Genomic DNA, 21,429 nt, shown 5'->3' on the forward strand with positions numbered 1-21,429 from the left:
TTAAAAAAAAAAAAAGAATGGTAATTGAAGAGTTTCCTTAAAACATAACAATTTCCTTTAGTTTAGGAGTGTTCTGTACAGCACATATGTAAGGTAGATAAAAAGGCTACCAAGACTACAGATAAAAAGGCTACCAAGATAAATTACATAAATCTAGGCTTAATCCCTAGAGATGAAAAGACAAAGAAAAAATCTTTGAAAATCTGCAACAACTCAAAATTTTCAACCAAAAATTATGGATCCTTTCTAGTTAACTCCTAGACTTCTTTCTTGACGACTTGGATGAAGGCTTGGGTTGCTCTGCAACTGCATTTTGTGAGGCTCCTTTGGAGGTAATAATCTCACCTGCTGAACATAGGCCAACTGGACGGCTATAGGAGCCAATTCAATCTCTATTTCGTCATCAGGCAAGTTCTCGTCCAATAGTGTTTCCTGACCAATTCTGATAGCAACAAGCACATTAGCGTCCATTATATCATCACTGTTCTACAGAAGTTTTTCCCCTTTTCCAATTTCACGTATGTGCACATAGTTCAGTTAATATCAATTCATTCCACACTTCAATATTTGTTTCCTTCATATTCAGAGGAAACAAAAAGACAAAAAAAGAAAGTGCATATAAAACTATCAGCGTTGATCCCTCCATCATCACTTCCTTCACAACATTTAAGATTAAAAGTGATGATGTTACAATGCAGGATATGATTTCCAGACTCCAAACATAACTTATTCAAACTGAATGTAAACTCCTCCCGAATCAGAGTTATTTCCTTATGAATGTCAACTTCCCAAAGTACTATTTGTAGTTACAACCAAAAGTAAAAGAGAAAATAGTTAAAACTACATGCTGCAAATGGCAAAGAAAGAACTTTTCATAAGTTAAGGAGCAACCATGATTCAAAAACAGAATACCAGGTTCTAAGAAGAAGCATTATAGAATCCTAGAATGTTAAATATCATTATACATTATAAGGAACTGCAATATACAACATCAAGTAGAAGCTTCTTTGCATTGAAGATTACAGATGGCTCCTAGTCCGAACCCTTAACTTCCTTCTACAAGCAGGAATCTCTCTCTTTCAATGTGGTCTGTCTTGCCACAAAAAATGAAAAAAGAAAAAAGAAAGGAGACTTCTATGTACTTGGGTCATATACAAGAGGAAAAGCCAAAACAATGATCCAAATAGACCAAATCGGATCTCAAAAACTCAGTTCAGGTGTGAGGTGTGGAAAACTTTAATGCACTGTCACAACACAGAGTAGCGGGTTTGCAATGCACAATATAATCACACAACAAAATAGAGAAGACCAATGAATTGAACACTTAAAGAACAAAACTGAGTTCCCTTATTAGTCAAAATAATGTTAAGAGCAAATGGTTTGCTTGACTAGATGCTGCTTAACAAAGTTTCTGTCCTTCAAATCTAAGCTCTGCATGTATATGGTCTTATAAGATTTCTCTAAAGGTACTGTTTACAACATACTAACAGTCACATTCAAGAAAGCTGCAGATATAACAACTTAAGCTTGAAAAATAATGCAGTAAAGAGAGTACTAAGCTTCAAAAAATAACACGAAAGTTATTTTTAAAATTATGATACTATTCAATAAAGTTCAAAAAAGCAAAATAGTACATTACCTTCGGGCTGACAGCAATAGTTGTTCTGCATCTGTGTACTTGTTACTTTCAATTAAATAACAAGCAGTGTTGAATGCCAACTCAAAACTGCTAGTTGCTTTGACCCTAAGTGTATCCATCATTCTTTGCACTTCAGAAGCCCTCCCAGAGGCGACCAAACTAGCAACAGAGTTTATTTCTAATGATTCAATCTTGGATTTTTGAAGCTTGAGATAAATATCCATGCAAGCGTCCATTTTTCCCAGACGATACAGAATCTGAGACTCTAACAACATGGCTGTAGAATTCCCCTCTAGGCTTTTCAAGGACTCCAAAGCTTCATCTAGTTTGTTTTGTCTGTATAAGCAGTATGCCTATTTAGAGATAGCAAAAGCAAAATAAGAACATAATTGACGCATTATATGAATGCTCTTGGAGCATTATATACAACCAAATGTAAGCTCGAAAACCTCAGATATATTTGTGGAAAAAAATCCTTAATGAAGTAATATGTAATGATCCACATGGCCGTTTTCGTTTGATTGAGCTCAACATCGATCTAGATGAAATACGATGCATTGGTAAATAAAATGATCGATTGCTTTCACTGCCTTTGCACACAAAGAAAAGGAACTTGATACATTGATTTACAAAATTACACAAATGATACACCTTCAGTTAGAACCTCATCAAAGAAGATCTTCATACATGTAAACAACACAAGCATTCTTAGCTTTAATCAATGTGCAACAAAGAGGTCTGTGCTATTCTTACTTTCAATAGCAAAATAGTCACTGAACAAAAAGATGACAAAATCAATGACTATTTACAAAATTACATGATTAGTTCACTTAAATACAAAATAATACCCAAAGACCGATGACTATTTACTCCTACGCTTCTCAATGATTTCCATTTGGAGAGATTGAATATATTCAAGCTGCATTTTAGACAAGTGGCTTGTATCCATCATCATAATTTCTCTTTCTTCTTTCTTTTGTTCCCTTGCCTCTTTCCTAAGTTCAACCTCAAGCTTTTGTTTCTCAATACGAATGATCTCCTCCTTTGTTGTATCGATCTCTTTCTTTCTCTCCTCATGTAATCTCTTCTTCGCTTCCGCTAATCCACTCAAACCCTCCATCACAATCTCTTTCTCTCCACAATTGTTGCTCTTTCTTTTTCTCTCTCTCTCTTTCGCAGCCTTCTTGCCTATAGGTCTCTCCAAGGCTACATGTACATCTTGATCATTGTTATCTTCCCCTAAATGTATAACATCTAGCGGATAAGAAGTACTTGTATCAAGGCATTTCCTTTTCAAATCTGATTGAGTCAACATATATTTCTTCCATTTCGGTACTTTCTTCAACATATTCCACAAATGTTCAAATTGAAATATGGCATTGTTATTCAACTCCTGGTACATAGCCTTTGCCATATTGATCTAAAAGAAAATTCAGAAAATGAAAATGATTAAAATCTTGAATCAAATAAATGACTAATTTACACTACTAGTAAGAAATCATTTATACCTTATCTTGCTCACCAATACCACTTTGATTCCTATGTTCAACTTGTTCTAAGTACCCACAGAATTTGTTGATGACTTTTTGGATGAAAGACCATCGATTTGATAAAGAATGTGCAGTCCGTTCTACAGTGGTTTCTTTCTTGTTCTCATTATAGTTCTCCAAAATCCTATCCCAAAATTTGGTGCTTTTTTGAGAATTCCCTTGAATTGGATCAAGGCCAGTATTGAACCAAGCCTTTACTAGTAAAACGTCTTCTTCTATTGAGAAGTTTGTTTTTTTAGTAGTAGACTTCTTTTTAGGTTGGGGTGGATTTTCATTGTTGTATTGACGCCCCTCTTGTAAGAGCATGGTGAAGCTTTGGGAAGGAGTTTCATTGAACTCTTGTAACCCCTCTTGTGAGTCCATGAGTGCAAGTAGCTGAATGAAAAAAAAGGAACTAAAAATATCATAAATTTGGTTCCATTCATGGATCCATGTAACATTAAAGATGTACACATAACATCCTAATTTGCCTTGAACCAGTCCCTTAACAATAAGGAGAATAAACTCTAAATTATATTCAAAGATGCACTTTTGGCTTGGGAAATCAAAGAGTACAAAAGCACTCAAAGACTAAGCTGTAAATTTAAATTGAAGCAACACATTATTCAATCTATGGTGCTAGCTACAATGTGGGATCTACTACCCTAATTTATTGGGTTCGATTAACAATGTAAATACACATTTAAGATGGGAGGTGTGTGGCACTTTACATATCACTGCAAATTGCAGAAAATGTAGGCTCTACAAAACTTGAGGAAGAAGAGGATATCTACCCCAACTACCCCAACAAATCCACAATGACAACAAATCTGATCTCACACCCATCTAACCTCCCCAACAATCTGACCCAAGTATATAACCAATTTCCTCAAGAGACGCTTCCAATGAACACCAAGAACCAAATATAGAAAAATAATTCATGCAGCTCTAAAGTGACAATTTCTAAAACCAGTAATTGTGGGAAGTCCATCTAATTGATTCTAGTTTTACTGAAGATCTAGGTTTTACTGAAACCAGTAAGTCGAACACAGTAAGTCAAACACAGTCTATGTTTTACTGAAGATCTCCTTATGATGCCTTTCCTCCCTTCGTTCTTTTTCCTTTTTCATGAAATCCATCTAATTGATTCTTGAAACCACAAAAAACATGTCATTCAATATTTCAAAACGGAGAAGAATAAAAAAAGCCATTGAAGCCCCCCCAGAGTCTATTAGCAATAAACAAATAACCAGTAACTTAGAGTTTAACATACATAACTTGGAGTTTAACATGCACTGATGAAATTTAACTAGAAAACCCATCATTTAATCAAGAAAATCCACAGCCCCACAAAGAAAGTGTCATACAGCAAGGACGGAAATCAATAACCCTAACTTGTAGAATAATTCAGTCTAAAATCAGGGCTTTAATCGCCACCCAGATGAATATAAGGAATTGGCTAAGCATAAAGCAATAATAGCAAAATGCCCTGTGAATATCAAAGCCAACTCCTAGCCATAAAGAACAACAAGAACACCAAAATTAGGCTGGGATTTGAAAGCGTTCTACTTCTCTTCCTCTCCAAGGTTTCTCAAACCTTCTCAATAAATATAAGAATTCTATATACAAAATAATTTCAAAACATTTGATTTTTTTTTTGATAAGTAAAAGAAAACACATGAAATTTTCCCAAATCTGCAAGAAAGATTGAGCCACTAGACTCTCTCTCTCGAAGATTCGCAGAGACGGAGCAACTATGGGCGTCAGCTCATACGCAAGCGCTCACTGCCATCTGAGCGCCGGTAATCAGTAAATGACGCCGCGTGATATTCATTCATTCAAAGGAAAAGAAGTGAAACCCTAACGCTAAAGCTATAGCTGTGTACATCGCTCACCGATGTGGCGGAGGCTTCTTACAATACATTTGATTACAGAGCAATGAACATTTAGGAGAAGACAAACCCAAATTTAGGAGAAATCGAACAAAAGGGAAGAATGAACCTTTCTTCCAATCGAAGAACGAACCTTTCTGAGCTGGACACTACGCTCGCCGGAAAAGGACTGGTTCAGCTTGCCCAGGCGCTGCCCACTCCACGACGACGGTGGCTCAACCACCGTTCTTCAGTCTCTCTCTCTCGGCTTGAACAGAACGCTCACCATTCTCTCTCAATCTCGAATTTTCTCTCTTTTCGGTCTCCTCTCTACCTTGTGTAGAACAGATGAAACTTGAGAGGTTGAAGAAGACGGAATTTTCGCAGAGAGAGCTTGTATTGAGCGGAGAGAGCTTGTATTGAGCGAGATGGGTGGCGTGTTGGACAGGAAAGAGAGAGCTTGCGTTGCGTTGAGACTTGTGCTGACAGGAGAGAGAAAGATTTATTTTTCAATTTAATAAGCCTTAGGATTGCTACAGTGGAGCCCAATATATTGGGTTCCACTGTAGCATATGATGGTTTAAGGAACCATTTAGGGAATCTGCTGTGGGACGTTTTTTGTGATTTTTTGGACATATTCCCTAAACATAGGGAACAGACCCCTTATAGGGAAGCTGCTGTGAATGCTCTGAGAAAGCAGAGAAATGGAGGGGGAGATGGAAATGAGCATGAGTGCGAGCGAAGATCTGGAAATGGGGGAAGACATAACCCCACCACTCCCTCCCCTCGCGTACTCCCTCCACGATGCCTTCCTCCTCTCTCACTGCTCCTCCTGCTTCTCCCCTCTCTCCAATCCCCCTCTTCTCCCTACCAATTCCCCCCTCTACTGCTCCCCTCGCTGCTCCTCCTCCTCTCGTCACGTCTCCACCGCCGAACTCCACCTCCTCCAATCCCGCTCCTCCACCACCGCAGACACCTCCGACCTCCGCGCCGCCCTCCGCCTCCTACAATCCCTACCCGCCGCGTCTCGCTCCCCCCGCGCCGGACGTATCGCCGGATTGCTCACTAACCGCGATAAACTCCTTGCGACGACCGGAGACGACGAGTTCGTCGGAAGAATCCGCGAGGGCGCTGCTGCCATGGCTGCGGCGAGGAAGATGCGGGACGGCGACGAGGCCGAGGCCTGGGAGCCTGACGACGTCGCTCTGAAGGCGGCGCTGTGCTTGGTACTAACGAACGCCGTGGAGGTGCAGGATAACACCGGGCGCATCCTCGGCATTGCCGTGTACGGCCCGAGCTTCTGCTGGATCAACCACAGCTGCTCCCCCAACGCTTGTTACCGCATTTCGCTGCCTTCTCCGCCGGCGTGTTGCGCCCAGGCGAGACTTCGGATTGTCCCTTGCGCTCGCCACTGCCGAGAGGCTCAAGTAAGGAGCTGAGCTCTTACCGATTCTTCAACCATTTTGTGGATGAATTGAGAGGTGTGAGTGAGATTTGATTGGTCTTTTGATATTTTGTTGCAGATAGAGAGTGGTGTTTGTAGCACTAGTGAGTTAACGAAAGGTGTTTCTTTTGTTCTCTTTTTCCAACTCTGGGGCTTGTAAATTATGTACGTGTATCAGTGAATTTTGGTGTGTTCATTGCTATAGATGAGGTGTGCGAGAATAGTGGTCCAAGAATTGTTGTTAGGAGCATTAAGAGGATTAAGAAAGGGGAGGAAGTGACTGTTGCCTACTCCGACTTGTTGCAGCCTAAGGTATTCTTCTTTCCCATTTCATGGCCTACATTTTTAGGTATCATTGAGTTTGAATGCATAAAAAGACATGCTTTGCTTGGTCTCTTAAACATTTTTTCTTGTGTGTTTCTCCTCCTTTTATGATTGCCTGACAATTTTAATTTCTATTAGAAATGTGAGCTCTAAAAGCCTTGAACTGCGTGATGCTTCAATGAGGCTGAGTTTGTTAAATCATGGGAAAAATATCAAAATAGCACCATATGGTTTTGGCTTTTAAGCATTTCTCTTTTCTTTTCTTTTGTTTTTTGGGGGTGGGGGGAGTGTGGTAGTGGGGGTGTATTTTTTCTTTGGGAGTATAATTAATATTTCACAAGCAATCCCTTTGAAAATTTAAAACAGGGATGGAAGGACTTATTTGATACCACCTAAAATCTTATGTAGGATGTTTCTAATTTTTTTCTTTTTGTCGTTTTCAGTTGATAGAACTAACAATTATGTTTTCATCTGCACTTTTTGTTGTTAATTTGTTGGGATTTGACTTTCTTCCCTGCACCTCCCCCTGGGCAGGAAGTCCTTTTAAAATCTATTTATTATCTAAATCACTAAGTTCTTTCATTCTAATATTTTGTGCACATTGTTTCCCCAGGCAGTGAGGCAATCAGAATTATGGTCAAAGTATCAGTTCATCTGCTGTTGTAGGCGATGTAATGCTTCATCCCTGACTTATGTGGATCATACTCTGCAAGTAAGATTTTGAGCAAAAAGGTGTACTATCTATTTGTCTGAATTTTTGTGCCCTCATAGGCTCATAGAGCAGCATAGTATTGCAACTTGAGAAATAATTGGTTTATTATCAATAAATATTCACATTTTTTCCAGTTGATTCTATTACTTCCCTTTCCTAATTCTGGTAACTTTACTAAGATAAACATCTGTCAACCTTGAACTGAGGTTTTAACCGTGTACTCACTTTTAACCTCTCTGAACCTCATATCATCTGACTGAGAATTACTCTTTTTTTTTTTCTTTTTTTTTTTTGAAAATATGGAAATTCCTGAGCTCTATGAAAGATTATTTTCAACTTATGTTAAAGTCTTGTGTTAGCTTCTCTCCAGGAAATTTCTGCGGCAACTCTTCACTCTTCCAGTTTGCATTCTGATCACAAGTTCTATAGTGCCAACGCAATTAGAAGGTTGACTGATTATGTGGATGATGCTATAACTGAATATCTGTCAGTTGGTGATCCTGAATCGTGTTGCAAGAAGCTTGAGGACATCCTCAGTCAAGGTCTCCTTTATAAGCAGCTTGAAGGCAGGGAAGTAAAATCACAGCCAACATTCAAGTTGCATCCCCTGCACTACCTCTCTCTAAATGCCTATACAACCCTGGCTTCAGCATATAGAGTCCGTGCAAGTGACTTTGTGGCGCTGTCTTCTGAAATGGATGGGCATCTGTTGGAAGCTCTGGACATGAGAAGGACCAGTGCAGCGTACTCATTACTGCTTGCAGGTGCAACTCACCATCTTTTTCACTCTGAATCTTCTCTGATTGCATCTGCTGCAAATTTCTGGATAAGTGCTGGGGAATCCTTATTAACTCTTGCTAGAAGCTCAGTATGGAGTGAGTTTGTAAAAAGGGGTCTGCCTGTAGCAAACCTTTCTTCTCTCTCAAAATACATATGCTCGAAGTGCTCATTGAGGGAAAACTTTAAAGCTATTCTATATCACAGGCAACCTCAAAATACAGATTTTGAGGGCATATCTAGTGAGTTCCTTGATTGTGTCACTAATATTACACAAAAGGTCTGGAGTTTCCTGATTCACGGTTGCCAGTATTTGAGAGTATTTAAAGATCCCATCGACTTCAGCTGGCTTGGAACTATGAAATATTCCGGTATAGGGAATGTTCAGCCTCATCTTAGCAGCCCTGCTGTTGATTCTTATCATGGGACTGAGAGAAGTGTTTCTATATGTGAAGCTCATATGTATATCTTTCAGCTTGGTGTCCATTGCTTACAATATGGAGGGTATTTAGCAAGCATATGTTATGGTCGACATTCCCATTTGACTGATCACACCCGAAGTATTCTAGAATATGAAGAGTGTTTGATAAACTGTTCTCATGCAACACATTGAGTTCTGAAACTTACCAGAAATTTATGCACTGTCTGAGCAGTTACTGATTAACTTGAGGTGGTTGCTCAGAGACTTCATGAACCATTTATCCAAGAGTTGAAGAGTACATTGTCATGGAATGGAAGGTTTTGTGAGACCAATTATGAACGGAAGTTTGCATGCGAATAGTAATGAGATATCACACCATATTTGAGTATATCTATTTACAAATTCATGTTAATTTTATACCTAGTTTTATAATCTCGTGCTTTTTAATCAACAGTTACTTTTCTTGGAGGTTTTTTTTTGAAGCATTTCTATCATGCAGTCTTATGGCAGAACTGCTGACCACCAATACTCGGAGAAACACTGAGGAGTAACATAAAATATTCGGTATGCTTCTTCTTGTGTATTTTGTTAAAAGTATTTGCTTCAATCTTTCCACTATGAAATTTCTGGTAGAAAAGAGTAACCAAGCAGCTTATTGCCTAAATGATGACACGATCTATTACAGGCTTGTTTGAGATTGCATTTGAGGGGCCTAAAAGTGCTTTAAACGCTAAAAAAGTCTATAAACTCGTTTGGTAAAAAAATTATAAGTGTTGTTAATGGTCTAAAAAGCTTAAAAATTGCTAAAACGCACTTTTGACAAAAGCTTAAAAATAAAGTTTTTGCTCAAAAGCTCTTTTTACTTAGAAGTTCTATTTCTCAAATGCAATCTCAAACAGGCTTTAAGACGGGCTACAACTTGTCTAATGCCTTGGCTTGGGCTTGCTTTTTGTTTCAACTGGCCAGCCCAGCTTATCAGCACTTACAACCCAAAATATATAGTTTTGAATTGAAGAGTGAGAGCAGGTTATCTTATAGTGCAGGGTAGTCTTCCCCATCATATGGCATTTCCAACCATGAATTGAATCTAAGATCTTCTCTTTATTAATGCAAAGAAATATCATTTTACTTGCAATAGCTAATTATAATGGAGCTGTTGAACAAACCTATTTCTTGGTGCACAGTTGAGGCTAAAAACATTAGATGTTCATTCAAAGTTTCAAACTCTTTTTTTTTTTTTTTTTTTTTTTCTGGAGCCATTCAAACTCTCTCACTAGTGGAAAGAATCAACACTAAACTCAATCTTCGTTTTAAAACATAATGCTAACCATGCCAAGATCTTCTCTTTATTAATGCAAAGAAATATCATTTTACTTGCAATAGCTTGCTGTGAATTAATTATAATGGAGCTGTTGAACAAACCTATTTGTTGGTGCACAGTTGAGGCTAAAAACATTAGATGTTCATTCAAAGTTTCAAACTCTTTTCTTTTCTTTTTTTTTTCTTTTTTTTTTTTCTGGAGCCATTCAAACTCTTTCACTAGCGGAAAGAATCAACACTAAACTCAATCTTCGTTTTAAAACATAATGCTAACCATGCCAAGATTGAGAGTTTTGGTTTGATTACTTATCAGGATCATGCACTACCCAAAAAAAAAAAGAAAAGAAAAAGAAGAAGGGTATTAGTGACCTGAGATTTGTGACGTGTCAATGGCCAGACACATCACTAAATGGATTGTGACGTGTCATTAGTGATATGGGTCACATGGCAGTAATCCACCAGTCGATAATTCCATTTATTGACCTGTCCAATTGCAACACGTCACAAATTGGTGACGTGTGGAAATGCTCACGTCACACTCCAAAGGGTGACGTGTGTCATCCAGATAGGAGTTGTGCAGTGATTGAAGACGATCTCATAACGAATTTAATTTATTAATAATGACAACTATTAAAGTATCAAAACTTTACTGGATTATTTAAGACTAGAGTATAAGAATTACTCTTTTTATCATTTTTAGATAAATAAAATAAAATAAAGAAGAATGTTATTATAACATACAAGTAAAATTCACCAAGGAATCCAAGACGTTCAATTAAGGGTATGTTTGGTATGCAGAATAAGTTTGTAGAGTATAATAGCTATTTTATCTTTAGATTAGTTTTTTATTCATGCGCACAAAAGAAAAATCATAGCTATTCATTTTTTGTGAGAATAACACGTCAATCTTAAATATGTTAAAAAGCCCTCAATTGACCTAAATTAAGCACATCTTATTGCTCATGTTAGATCCCAACAGGCTACCACCTAGGGCTATAACCCACCAATTTCTTGTGCAATCAAATCAGAATCTCTTTAGCAATCAAAAAGCATCTTAAGAAATTTGATTACAATATGATTTTATTTACCAATGTATTGTACTATACCTAACAAGAATAAATATCCATATTTCATTGTTGTAACCAAACTAATGAATAATATTAACCATTGGATTTGGATTAGGAGCGGTAAAAAAGTTACAGTATATGTAATTAGTTTTCTTTCATGACCTAAACTAAATTCATAAATTATTTCATTCAATTTTCTTCCATTTCTACTAATAATTTTTATTTCCTATAGAATAGTTATAAAACGTGGCTTTTTAAACTGTCTGACCAGTAGATAACAAAAACAGAAAGGCTTGAATAGTAGGTTACATAATGCTCCAAAGAAGCTCAACCAGCAGTCTAACGACACAAAAATAAATAAGGTGGACCCTATTGATGATCAAGCATATTTGCTTCTTTGTAATGGGGCAAACCGGAAACGTGGCCACACGATCGTGGTCCAATGGGACCCGTTGCCGTAATCCAAAATCCAGAAATTAATTTCATATATAAACCGTCCATGCTGACAGCTACACCCATCATACAAAATAAAATACCAACAGATTTTAGCTTCTTATCCAAACACGTGTCTCCCGCGGCTCTCAGCTGGTTCTGATTTGACATGTTTTGGATTGCGCAGCAACAAAAAAAAAAAAAACAAAAAAGCCTGACCATTTCCTAAATATTAATTTTTTTTTTTTTTTAATTTAAAAATTACATTTTTTTTTCCTAAAAAAATGTTATTGGGCCCTATATTTTTAGTTTTTTTTTTTTTTTTTTCCAAATAGAAGACATTAATATAAAATATTTAAAATTATTTATTCAAACAAAAAAACACCATCTAAAAATAATTAATGAACGAAAATATTCTTCAAACACACAAATTATTTTCACATTCATATCACATCAAATCACTTGTTTAAACAAAAAAACAAAGAATACCCCAAAAACACGTTAACAAACATATCCAAAAGATAATGATTTAGATAACTATTGTATTAACGGTTAGGAATTTAAATAGTTATCAAGTATAAATTCAATAGTTAAGATCCTAAAAATATTATATTAATATCTAATTTAGAAATATTAGTACAAAAATTTCACAAAATAGGGTAAAGCTCAAAGTAATTTCCTCCTCCTTTTTTCTTTGCAACAGAGACTACATGGGTGGGGGACAATATTTGGTTCTTTATCTTTTGGCTTTTACTTTATAGCCTTTTGTTTGATTGGTCTTCTTTATTCAGGTTATTGATCATATCAAATGCATGTCAAAACGCCGTTTTGTTTACTTGGATTTAAATTCTCAACCTCTCCTTTTAGATATAATTTGGATAGTGAGAGTTGATTTGCAACAACTTTTACTTGAAACATTATGTTTTACTTACATGTTAATTGAAAAAATAATTGAGATTGAGAATTTCTTTTTTTCTTTCTCTCTCTTCATAATACTTATCTTAATTTGCCCATATTATCCAATATTACGCCTAGGTTCATGCACGAGAAGGCTCCAAGTCCATATATATATATATATATATATATATATATGAGAAATGCTAAAGTCTTAACTTAGCTGTCTAATTTAAGTTCAACTTTTGCCTTATTTTTTTTATAAAAAAAACTAAATAGCAAATGAAAAAAAATGTTTGAAGCAATAATATTTATTTTTGGTCCTTCTTTTATTTGATATTTTAAAAAAAATTAATTTTTTTTTTTTTCATAAAAAAAAATTACATTTTTATGAAGAAAAATGTCATTTTGGAATTTTAAAAAAATACCAAATAAAATAAGGACCAAAAATAGATATTATTGCTTCACACATTTTTTTCATTTGCTATTTAGTTTTTTTTTTTAATAAAAAAATAAGGCAAAAGTTGGACTTAAGTTGGGCAAATAAGTTGATACCTATCATCCCTATATATATATATATAGTCACAATAGGACCGAAAATGTTAAGGTCACAACATAAATCCAACTTATGGCCAACTTCTCTCTTACGTGTCATTTAAAAAAAAAATTGATAGCGAGGATTTTGGGATTCTGAAAATTTGGGAAAAAAGACAATTTGCTTTGTTTAAAATTCAAATTTTTTTTACACGTAGGAAAGAAGTTGGCCATGAGTTGAGTTTGTACTATGTTCGTATCAACCTCCAATAGGACCACCATAGAAATTGTAAAAATAGATAAAGTCTTCAAGAAAATGGAAAAAAGAAACTAATAATCTTATCCCATGCAAGAATCATTATTTTAAATGTTATTTTGGATATAAGTGGTTTATTTAATAAAGTTTTTTTTTTTTTTCATCATATAAGTATGAGATTGAATCTCGCTTACATCAAGTAAGCAGGCGGGTTTAAAAGAAGATAGAACAATATTTTTCCATTTATAGCTCATAAACCTGAAAAATATAATAGGATACATGAAAAAGAAAGAAGAGAGCGAAAGCGAAAAGAGAGCGGAAGAGAAAGACAATAAGACCCATAAATGTAAGATTTGAGAATCTAAAGATAGTAGAGTGAATGATATTACAACATATCCTGTGATGAGGGGAATTGTTTTCTATAATAATGATTTGCTTTCCATGCAAGTTGGAGGTGAAGATTTGATTATGTTACCTTCTATATATGTGTTGTGTCGAGTAAAGCTAAACGTCTTATTTATGTCTTCTAAAAATTGATGTGATTTTTAAAATAATTATTGGTATCATATTTTGTATAAGCTAAAGACTCAGTGACACGAGCCACTAAAATGGTAGAACATGCTGATTAATAATTTATTGATTCAGATTATTACAAGTTTACAACCGAGCTCAAAGTTGGTCAATGCCATAGATATAGTGAAAAAAGGTGGTAAAAATTTGAGAAGAAAAAAAGAATTAGTTTGATTACTTTAACAATCACATTATATATATATAATTGCCACCTATATAAACATAATTCAACAATCACATTATCTTTTTTTTTTTTTTTTTTTATTTAATCAAATGTAATAATATTTTATGTAGTGTATTGGAAGATAAGATAACGACCTTCTTTTCATAATTCTTCCTGATCTCTTTGAGATCGACTTTAATTAATATTAAAGGATGAGATGTACAAGCAAACTATAAGAAAAGAAAAGGTCTTTTTAATTTTATTATTTATTTAAGGAGGATGTGGGGGAACTGATCAGGAAGAGGGGTCATGTGTAATTGATGGTGTTGATGACAATTCAAGGGAAAAGAGAGTTGTAAAAAAAAAAATAATAATAATAATAATAAGGAAAAAGACAGTGTACAAGTTAGTATCTTGGTGTGAATATGCTCTTGCCGACACCAAGCCCATATTTTAATGGGCCCCGGCCACCGGCCATTATCGATTGCTCTTAATCAAGGGAGCAATTTCAGCCTTTACTTTCTTGGCCCCCCTCCCCATTTTCCCGGAAAAAATAAATAAATAAAAATCTGTTCGAAATGAAATCCTTGTCCTGTGGAAGGGTCACTTGCACATTAAATTATTGTTTGAGAAAAGGTCATCCAATGCTATCAGTCGCCACATGTACCATTCTTATTCGCCATTCCCCTTATCCATTCCAACTCACTTTATCACATTTCAAAGTTAGGTAATCATTAAAGCCACCCCAATAAACCAAAAAAAAAAAAAAAAAATAAAGTCTAAAAACTTCGTCGTATAAATGATTCAAAAAAGTCCCATAAAGGTTTCTACTGGTGGAGTGAAGTTGAAGTTTTGGATACCATGATGCAAATCAACAAATATATATATTTAGGGACGGAACTAGGAGGCCGGAGGAGTTACGGCTCCCCGGTTTTGAATTTTTTTTATTAAAACATTTATATGGAGTTAATTATATATATTTGGGCATAAGAGTTAGTATCGGCCTCTATTAAAATTAGGTTTAGCTTCTGATGAAAAATCGGTGCGTGTATATATACATTAGTGTTATAATTTATTTCCATAATGGACGTATACTCAAGGCACGTAAGTGCCATATATGTGGACCATTTTACTCCATTGAGGTGCAATTGTATCAAAATTTATTTCACTTTGGCCCATTTTGAATTGTTCTATGAAAATAGTAGGTGTGTGGGGAAGGCAAGAAGCTGGCGGATGAGGTTGACACCTAACCGTAGACCAGAATTAATGGAGAAATATATATATATATATTGTAGTAGTTTGCCAGCAAGCTAGGTTATATATCCATGTCACTTTTTTAATTTGCTTACTTTTCCTATTATTGTCAATCTTGCTTTATTGTATTCACAAGATAAATAAATCTTGGAAGACTATTTATCTTCAAGGAGGGAGAGATTGATCATACAATAATTAAGTTTTGTTAATTTGAAACTCTTTCTTATAATCAAGAAATTTAATTAATTATATGATCACATGGTAACATCTTTCGACTCTCGAACCATGCAGAATAGGATCGAACTGTCATTTCATAATTTAGATTGGCATTTTAAGGGGTATATTTTAAAATAACGTGACAATATATACACTATTAAATGCTATAAAATATAATTGGACCATTTTGCACCTTTAATTTGATTTTTTTTTTTAATAATTAGCTGCACCTGCGCGGTGCATGTTCAGCATCGATGCCGTCCTTAATTGATCGATCACATGCAAAAACCAATAAATAAAATCAAAGAAAATTAGATTCACTTTAAGCAAGAATGTCGGCAAGGTGGTATCTGGTAACGTATAAACTAAAACAACTATATATTCCTAATTACCTCATCAAATCGATCCACCTGATCCCGTCAACTGATCTAACTGAGTTAATTAATCTCACCGTAAAATTAGGGTAATAATCTTGGTACTAAGGGCTGATGATTTTCACTGCGACAGGAAAATGACAAGTTTTTTAACCACTGCTTAATTACTCCCGCCTTTGGCATTATTGTTAGAATAATGATGATATAAGGTCTAGTGGTATCGTGTTCCATGGTGGTGCATGTATGTGAAGTTTGGTAATTTATATATTAATTAATTTTCGATCATTTAATTCAAAAGAGAAATTCTCATAAATCTAATTATCTTTATAATGATCTTAACCAACAACCCACTATTTTTAGAATTACTAATTAATTACATTTGATCCATGCAGGATTTTGTCTATAAGATTTCATCAACCCTAGCTAATCAAATATTCTTTAGTATATATTTTTGTCTAATTTAGATCAAATACGTACACCTGATCCGGTATATCTCACCTTATGATATTGCAGGCTCCATCAAATATTATAACAATGATTTATTTTTATGATTAAAATTAATGTGAGAATTGGTTAACTTCCTCGATCACTTTCTTAAAGAGTCTTTGGTTTACTTTACGTTGGGTTATATATATATAAATATATGCTAAGAATTCCTTTTTCGAACGAGATATATTAATTAATATCCGAATTGCAAATATGGAAAAAGATTAATTAATCCAAATTTTGTCGACATAAAGTTGATCATAAAGAGGACCTGTGAACCCACAGGAATCCTGACCGTCCATCACAACAATTATGGCCAACCACGATATGGCGAAGGAGCCAATTGAGTCTCTGGCAATTGGCCACCCTTCCCCTATAAAAGCCACTACTCTCCCAAGCTCTCTCACAGCATCATATATAAACCCATCAATCATATATTTTCCACCCTTCAAGACTTAACCACCACCACTGCCATGGCTGAAGAGAGGCACCACCACGGCCACTTCCACCACAAGAAGGATGATGAAGACAGGCCTTCTGAAACTGTCTACGGATCCGATGCTCCTTATTCCTCCGATACTACTACTTATTCCGAGACCGCTTACTCCACCGGTGGCCCGGGCGCCTACGGCAGTGGCCAAGGCGGGTACGGCGTCGAGACCACCGATGTGGTTACCACCACCACCGAGTCCGGTGTCGACTACGAGAAGGAGGAGAAGCACCACAAGCATCTCGAGCACGTCGGGGAGTTCGGTGCCGCTGCTGCTGGTGCTTATGCCTTGGTAATTATATACTACTTTTTCACTTTCACGGTATCTCACTTATAACAGTTGTATAACAATTATCTTTTTTCGTTAGGGATAATTGTTTTAATTTTGGCTAATTTTTTGTGATGATGAAATGATCAGTATGAGAAGCACAAGTCATCAAAGGACCCAGAGCATGCCCACAGGCACAAGATAGAAGAGGAGGTTGCAGCTGCAGCTGCAGTTGGAGCTGGAGGATTTGCCTTCCATGAGCATCATGAAAAGAAAGAGACAAAGGAAGAAGAGGAAGAGTCTCATGGAAAGAAGCACCACCATCTTTTCGGATGAAAAGAGGAGATCGATCTCTTCCAGTTGTCCCTTGATTATTATTATTATTATTATTGACTACGTTGTTTTTCTTTAGTTTGTATGTTGTGCTTATACCACCAGGAAGCAGCTACCCTAAATAATACCTGTGTGGGAGTGAGTTTGTGAATGCTTCCTTGCTTGGTATATGTCCTTGTAAAATCTAAGGGTGTGATCATCTATCTGATGCATGCCCTTATTTTCTTTTCTTTTTTTCTTTTTCTATCTTTTGTCAATGTTAATAATAATATTTCCTTTCATTGAAGTCTTCTAGATCTTGTCATCTAATTAAGTAACTTGTCTCTAATATTATTTTTCATGTTATCTATTTTTCTTTTTTACTTGATGAACAAAAAAATTGGCCTGATTAGGCTGATTTAATGACACCAATTATCTAAAATTACCATTATGTGTGTTTTGACTTTCTTGTTTATGTATTTTTATACAGATATGATAGCTATACATCCTTACATTCTTCTCTGGCGCACTCTTTTTCTCATATTTGTACTTTTCAAAATTATCATTGAATCTGTGGGGTACATATATATAACCCCACACAGATCAAATGGTAATTTTGAAAAGTAGACGATGGGAGCTAAAAACCAAGGGAAATGTATCATTTTCCATTTTTCTAACATGAAATTGAGAAATGCCATCTACCCAATATTTCACTCTCATCTACTCAGCTGATCATGTGACAGTGATTTAATGATTTATGGACACCGTCACATCGGTCCAATAAAATGAATTTAGAAATAAGTTACTTAGCTGAAATTAATCAATAGCCCATGCATAAATAATTTCTTTTGCTGTTATTAATTAGTCAAATCATAAGACCATTGGTCGTTGAATTTTGGTTTAATTAGAAGATAGGCTCATAGGCCGTGGTTTTAATTAGTTGCTTGGCAGATCTGATGAAAAATATGATAGGAAATGATTTTATTTTTATTTTTTTGGCTAAAATCTCCTCAAAATTAAGCCTATTATTAACGGTCCCAACTAACAAAATTTAATATGTTGCCTTACGTACACGATATTTCCATTAACATGTGGTCTACTGCAAACGTACATTAGCTAGGCTCCCTACCAGATAGGAATACTGAACGTGAGGCATATCTACCTTAACTACCCACTTCAGTTGTTGAAAATTAATCAGAAGACAATTTAATAATACAGGAAAAAGGATTTTTTTAACTTTTGCATATTGAAGCAACACAAACTATTTCAACGCATGCAATTAATCTCTCTGAGCCTCATAAATATATTTATAATGTTGTAATTGAAAAAAAGTGCCTACATTCTTTTTATGACCATATAATTTTTTTTACTAGACTCACAAATATTTAGATTATTGAGAGAGTATAAAAAATTTCGACTCCATATAATCTCTAAGGTAAAGTCATTTTGTGTACCCATTCCTCTTAGATAAAACTGCGAATCCGCTCATATAAATTTAAGGAGAAAATTTACTTTACCCCCTGAAGTTTCAGGGGTTTTTCAATTCGAACCCCAATGTTTAAAAATTGGCAATGTACCTCCTAATGTTTCAAAAATTTTCAATTCAGACCTTCCGTTTCTAATTTCCATCTAATTGGACAGAAATCATCCCACGTGCGTCTCACGTGGGATTTTGATGTCCTCTATTCCAATTTTACCCTCATTAAAACCTATGAATTTACATAATTACCGTCAATTTCATAGGTTGAAATGTAATGTGGTTGGACAATATAGTAATATACCTACAAGGCTACAACCAAGAGAGAGGGGAGATAGCATTTCATTCAGTCTACACAAATTATGGTCCTCAACTCTCCTTTTTCCCCCTCTCTCAAATTGATTAGGAAAAAAAATAAAAAATAAAAATAAAAATTATGGTCCTCCAGGCTTATATAAGGAATGAAAGAATCAGATAGAGGTAGGCTGTTTTTCATTCCCTCAAAGAGCTATCATTATTATATATTGTTGTTGCATGTTGTCCGATATTGAATAGTTTTCACACAAACTCCAGAATAAAATATTGTTGACGCAGTCCAGACCGGCCCAAATCTTGACCGTCCATTACGACATTCATGGCACTCACGATGGCGGGAAGGCTTTTTCATTTTGTTCCCTTTGTTTTCTGTTTTTAAAAATAAGATGAAAAAATAATCATATTTAGTCATTAGGTTTTCATTTTATTTGGATTTAGTGGCATTCAATTTCAAGAATCAAGTCTTTAGGTTTTTTCCAAGTTTAAAATAGACTCCTCTATTACTTTATAATAAAAATTAACAGTTTGTCATCTGGCACGTGTGTCTCATTTGACATATCAACGTCCATCTCAACACCCTAATACAATGTCACACCAACGGAACCAAAATCTTTTGTTACTGTGGGTTTTCTCTTTAGGTTTCCAAATTTTATATTTCTCTAAATTCTACATATCAGATTTGTTGATGTAGTATTATATTGTTTATGACGTGTCAAATTAAACATTTGGCAGATACAAACCTTCAACCTTGATAGTAAAGTGACTGATAGGACAACTTATTTTAAATTTGGCAACTTGAAATTAAAAACTCTAGGTAAGTAAGATGAAAACCTAGCTAATAAGGGCTACATATAATTTTACCTTAAAAATAATCCAAAATATAAAACCCTCCAAATTAATTTCACCTAGCCTTTAGATCGCGTCACAGTACTTTAAATTTTCTAACAAAAAAATAAAAACAATATAAAAAAAGTAACCTCGCGATCATCCTAAGTTTTTATTATCATGTTACTTAATCAGAGAGGTTGACAAATAATCATATATTATAACCATTCAATACGTTATAAATACCACCGCACCCTAACCCAATTAAACCCATTAACAACCTTTCTCATTGTCATTCGGCAGAATACAATATATTCCTGTATATTTCTGATCAAGCCATATTCATAGTATTCCACGAAAACCATGGCAGAACACCACCACCACCTCTTCCACCACAATAAAGATGAAGAAAACCCAGAAAAACCTGTTGATTACAGGAAGGAGGAGAAGCACCACAAGCATCTCGAGCAGATAGGTGGGCTTGGTGCTGCCGCTGTCGGAGCTTATGCCTTGGTACGTGTATATATATATATACTGTCCTCCTTCTAGCTATTTTCATTGAGAACTTTTGCAATCATACCTTCAAATTTTACAATGTGTTAGTTTTAAGTTACCATCTTTAAAAAATTTGAAATTTTAACCCTCCAGTCAAAATTCGGTTGATGAGTGAAATCTCCAAACTTTTGTAATATTTTAACCCTAAATTGACACTATATAAAGTTTAAGCGAATGATAATAAAAATAATGAAAGATCTTTTCTAACTCTTTTCAATTGTCAGATCTCAATTATCTTAAGTAGGAGTTTCAAAGCTCTTAATTGGAATTTGTTTGAATGATTATATATATCAGCATGAGAAGCATGAGGCAAAGAAAGACCCAGAGCACGCCCACAAGCACAAGGTGGAGGAGGAGATTGCAGCAGCAGTTGCAGTAGGGGCTGGTGGGTATGCTTTCCATGAGCGCCATGAGAAGAAAGATGCAAAGAAACAAGATGAAGAGGCACATGGAAAGAAGCACCACCATCTCTTTTGAATGTCTTTCTATTTCTCATAATGTCATGTTACTTATCACCAGTAAACGACTACCCTAAATAATATTGTTACGTGTGAGTTTTTGTATGTCTTGGTTGAAAAAAAAAAAAAATATATATATATATATATATATATATATAGGTGCTATCTGGTCTGATGATGATGATGTTCACAAATAATATTGTAAGCTTCTTTGAAGTTTGGAGTACTCTTCCTTTTTGCATGTATTTTTGCTTGAGTTTATTGCATAATAATATATAATAACATTTGTGGCTTCTTATAATTATATATGTACACGTCAATATTGTGATCCTTAACGTCAATATTGTGGTGCCTTCGTAATTTGGCATTTTATAACCCAAATGGAGAGGTCATAAGGGAGACTCGATGGTAGAATCACTATTTTTTTTTTTTTCTAAACAAATGAG

General features: G+C 35.2%; 4 protein-coding genes across 4 annotated transcripts; 3 read left to right on the top strand and 1 right to left on the bottom strand.

Annotated features, from left to right (window-relative positions):
* Positions 1–176: 176 nt before the first annotated feature.
* On the bottom strand, positions 177–1,988 carry LOC132183590 (uncharacterized). Its single transcript, XM_059596932.1, has 2 exons — positions 1,640–1,988; positions 177–442 (listed from the first exon to the last, which is right to left on the bottom strand). The coding sequence occupies exons 1-2, from the start codon at positions 1,912–1,914 to the stop codon at positions 247–249; spliced, it is 471 nt and encodes a 156-aa protein (XP_059452915.1). The 5' UTR covers positions 1,915–1,988; the 3' UTR covers positions 177–246.
* Positions 1,989–5,734: 3,746 nt separating this feature from the next.
* Positions 5,735–9,134, top strand: LOC132183572 (protein SET DOMAIN GROUP 41). The gene is made up of 5 exons (XM_059596893.1): positions 5,735–6,466; positions 6,563–6,602; positions 6,689–6,795; positions 7,421–7,519; positions 7,890–9,134. Exons 1-5 carry the CDS (start codon positions 5,744–5,746, stop codon positions 8,907–8,909), a joined length of 1,989 nt encoding a protein of 662 aa, XP_059452876.1. The 5' UTR covers positions 5,735–5,743; the 3' UTR covers positions 8,910–9,134.
* A 7,559-nt stretch (positions 9,135–16,693) lies between these two features.
* Positions 16,694–17,660, top strand: LOC132184149 (abscisic stress-ripening protein 5-like). The gene is made up of 2 exons (XM_059597663.1): positions 16,694–17,065; positions 17,192–17,660. The coding sequence occupies exons 1-2, from the start codon at positions 16,757–16,759 to the stop codon at positions 17,375–17,377; spliced, it is 495 nt and encodes a 164-aa protein (XP_059453646.1). The 5' UTR covers positions 16,694–16,756; the 3' UTR covers positions 17,378–17,660.
* Positions 17,661–20,274: 2,614 nt separating this feature from the next.
* On the top strand, positions 20,275–21,087 carry LOC132184865 (abscisic stress-ripening protein 2-like). The gene is made up of 2 exons (XM_059598647.1): positions 20,275–20,483; positions 20,820–21,087. Exons 1-2 carry the CDS (start codon positions 20,334–20,336, stop codon positions 21,000–21,002), a joined length of 333 nt encoding a protein of 110 aa, XP_059454630.1. The 5' UTR covers positions 20,275–20,333; the 3' UTR covers positions 21,003–21,087.
* Positions 21,088–21,429: the final 342 nt, after the last annotated feature.

This window comes from Corylus avellana, chromosome ca6, assembly GCF_901000735.1.
Source record: "Corylus avellana chromosome ca6, CavTom2PMs-1.0".
Classification (NCBI taxonomy): Eukaryota; Viridiplantae; Streptophyta; class Magnoliopsida; order Fagales; family Betulaceae; genus Corylus; species Corylus avellana.

What these genes read in the sequence shown, in the direction of transcription:
- LOC132183590 (XM_059596932.1), bottom strand. Translation starts at nt 1,914, where the DNA reads ATGTTGTTAGAGTCTCAGATTCTGTATCGTCTGGGAAAAATGGACGCT. An exon ending in CTATTGCTGTCAGCCCGAAG is followed by an intron (nt 443 to 1,639) that starts GTAATGTACTAT and finishes TGTTGCTATCAG; the next exon opens with AATTGGTCAGGAAACACTAT.
- LOC132184149 (XM_059597663.1), top strand. Translation starts at nt 16,757, where the DNA reads ATGGCTGAAGAGAGGCACCACCACGGCCACTTCCACCACAAGAAGGAT. An exon ending in CTGCTGGTGCTTATGCCTTG is followed by an intron (nt 17,066 to 17,191) that starts GTAATTATATAC and finishes TGAAATGATCAG; the next exon opens with TATGAGAAGCACAAGTCATC.
- LOC132184865 (XM_059598647.1), top strand. Translation starts at nt 20,334, where the DNA reads ATGGCAGAACACCACCACCACCTCTTCCACCACAATAAAGATGAAGAA. An exon ending in CTGTCGGAGCTTATGCCTTG is followed by an intron (nt 20,484 to 20,819) that starts GTACGTGTATAT and finishes TATATATATCAG; the next exon opens with CATGAGAAGCATGAGGCAAA.
- LOC132183572 (XM_059596893.1), top strand. Translation starts at nt 5,744, where the DNA reads ATGGAGGGGGAGATGGAAATGAGCATGAGTGCGAGCGAAGATCTGGAA. An exon ending in CCGACTTGTTGCAGCCTAAG is followed by an intron (nt 6,796 to 7,420) that starts GTATTCTTCTTT and finishes TTGTTTCCCCAG; the next exon opens with GCAGTGAGGCAATCAGAATT. An exon ending in ATGTGGATCATACTCTGCAA is followed by an intron (nt 7,520 to 7,889) that starts GTAAGATTTTGA and finishes GCTTCTCTCCAG; the next exon opens with GAAATTTCTGCGGCAACTCT.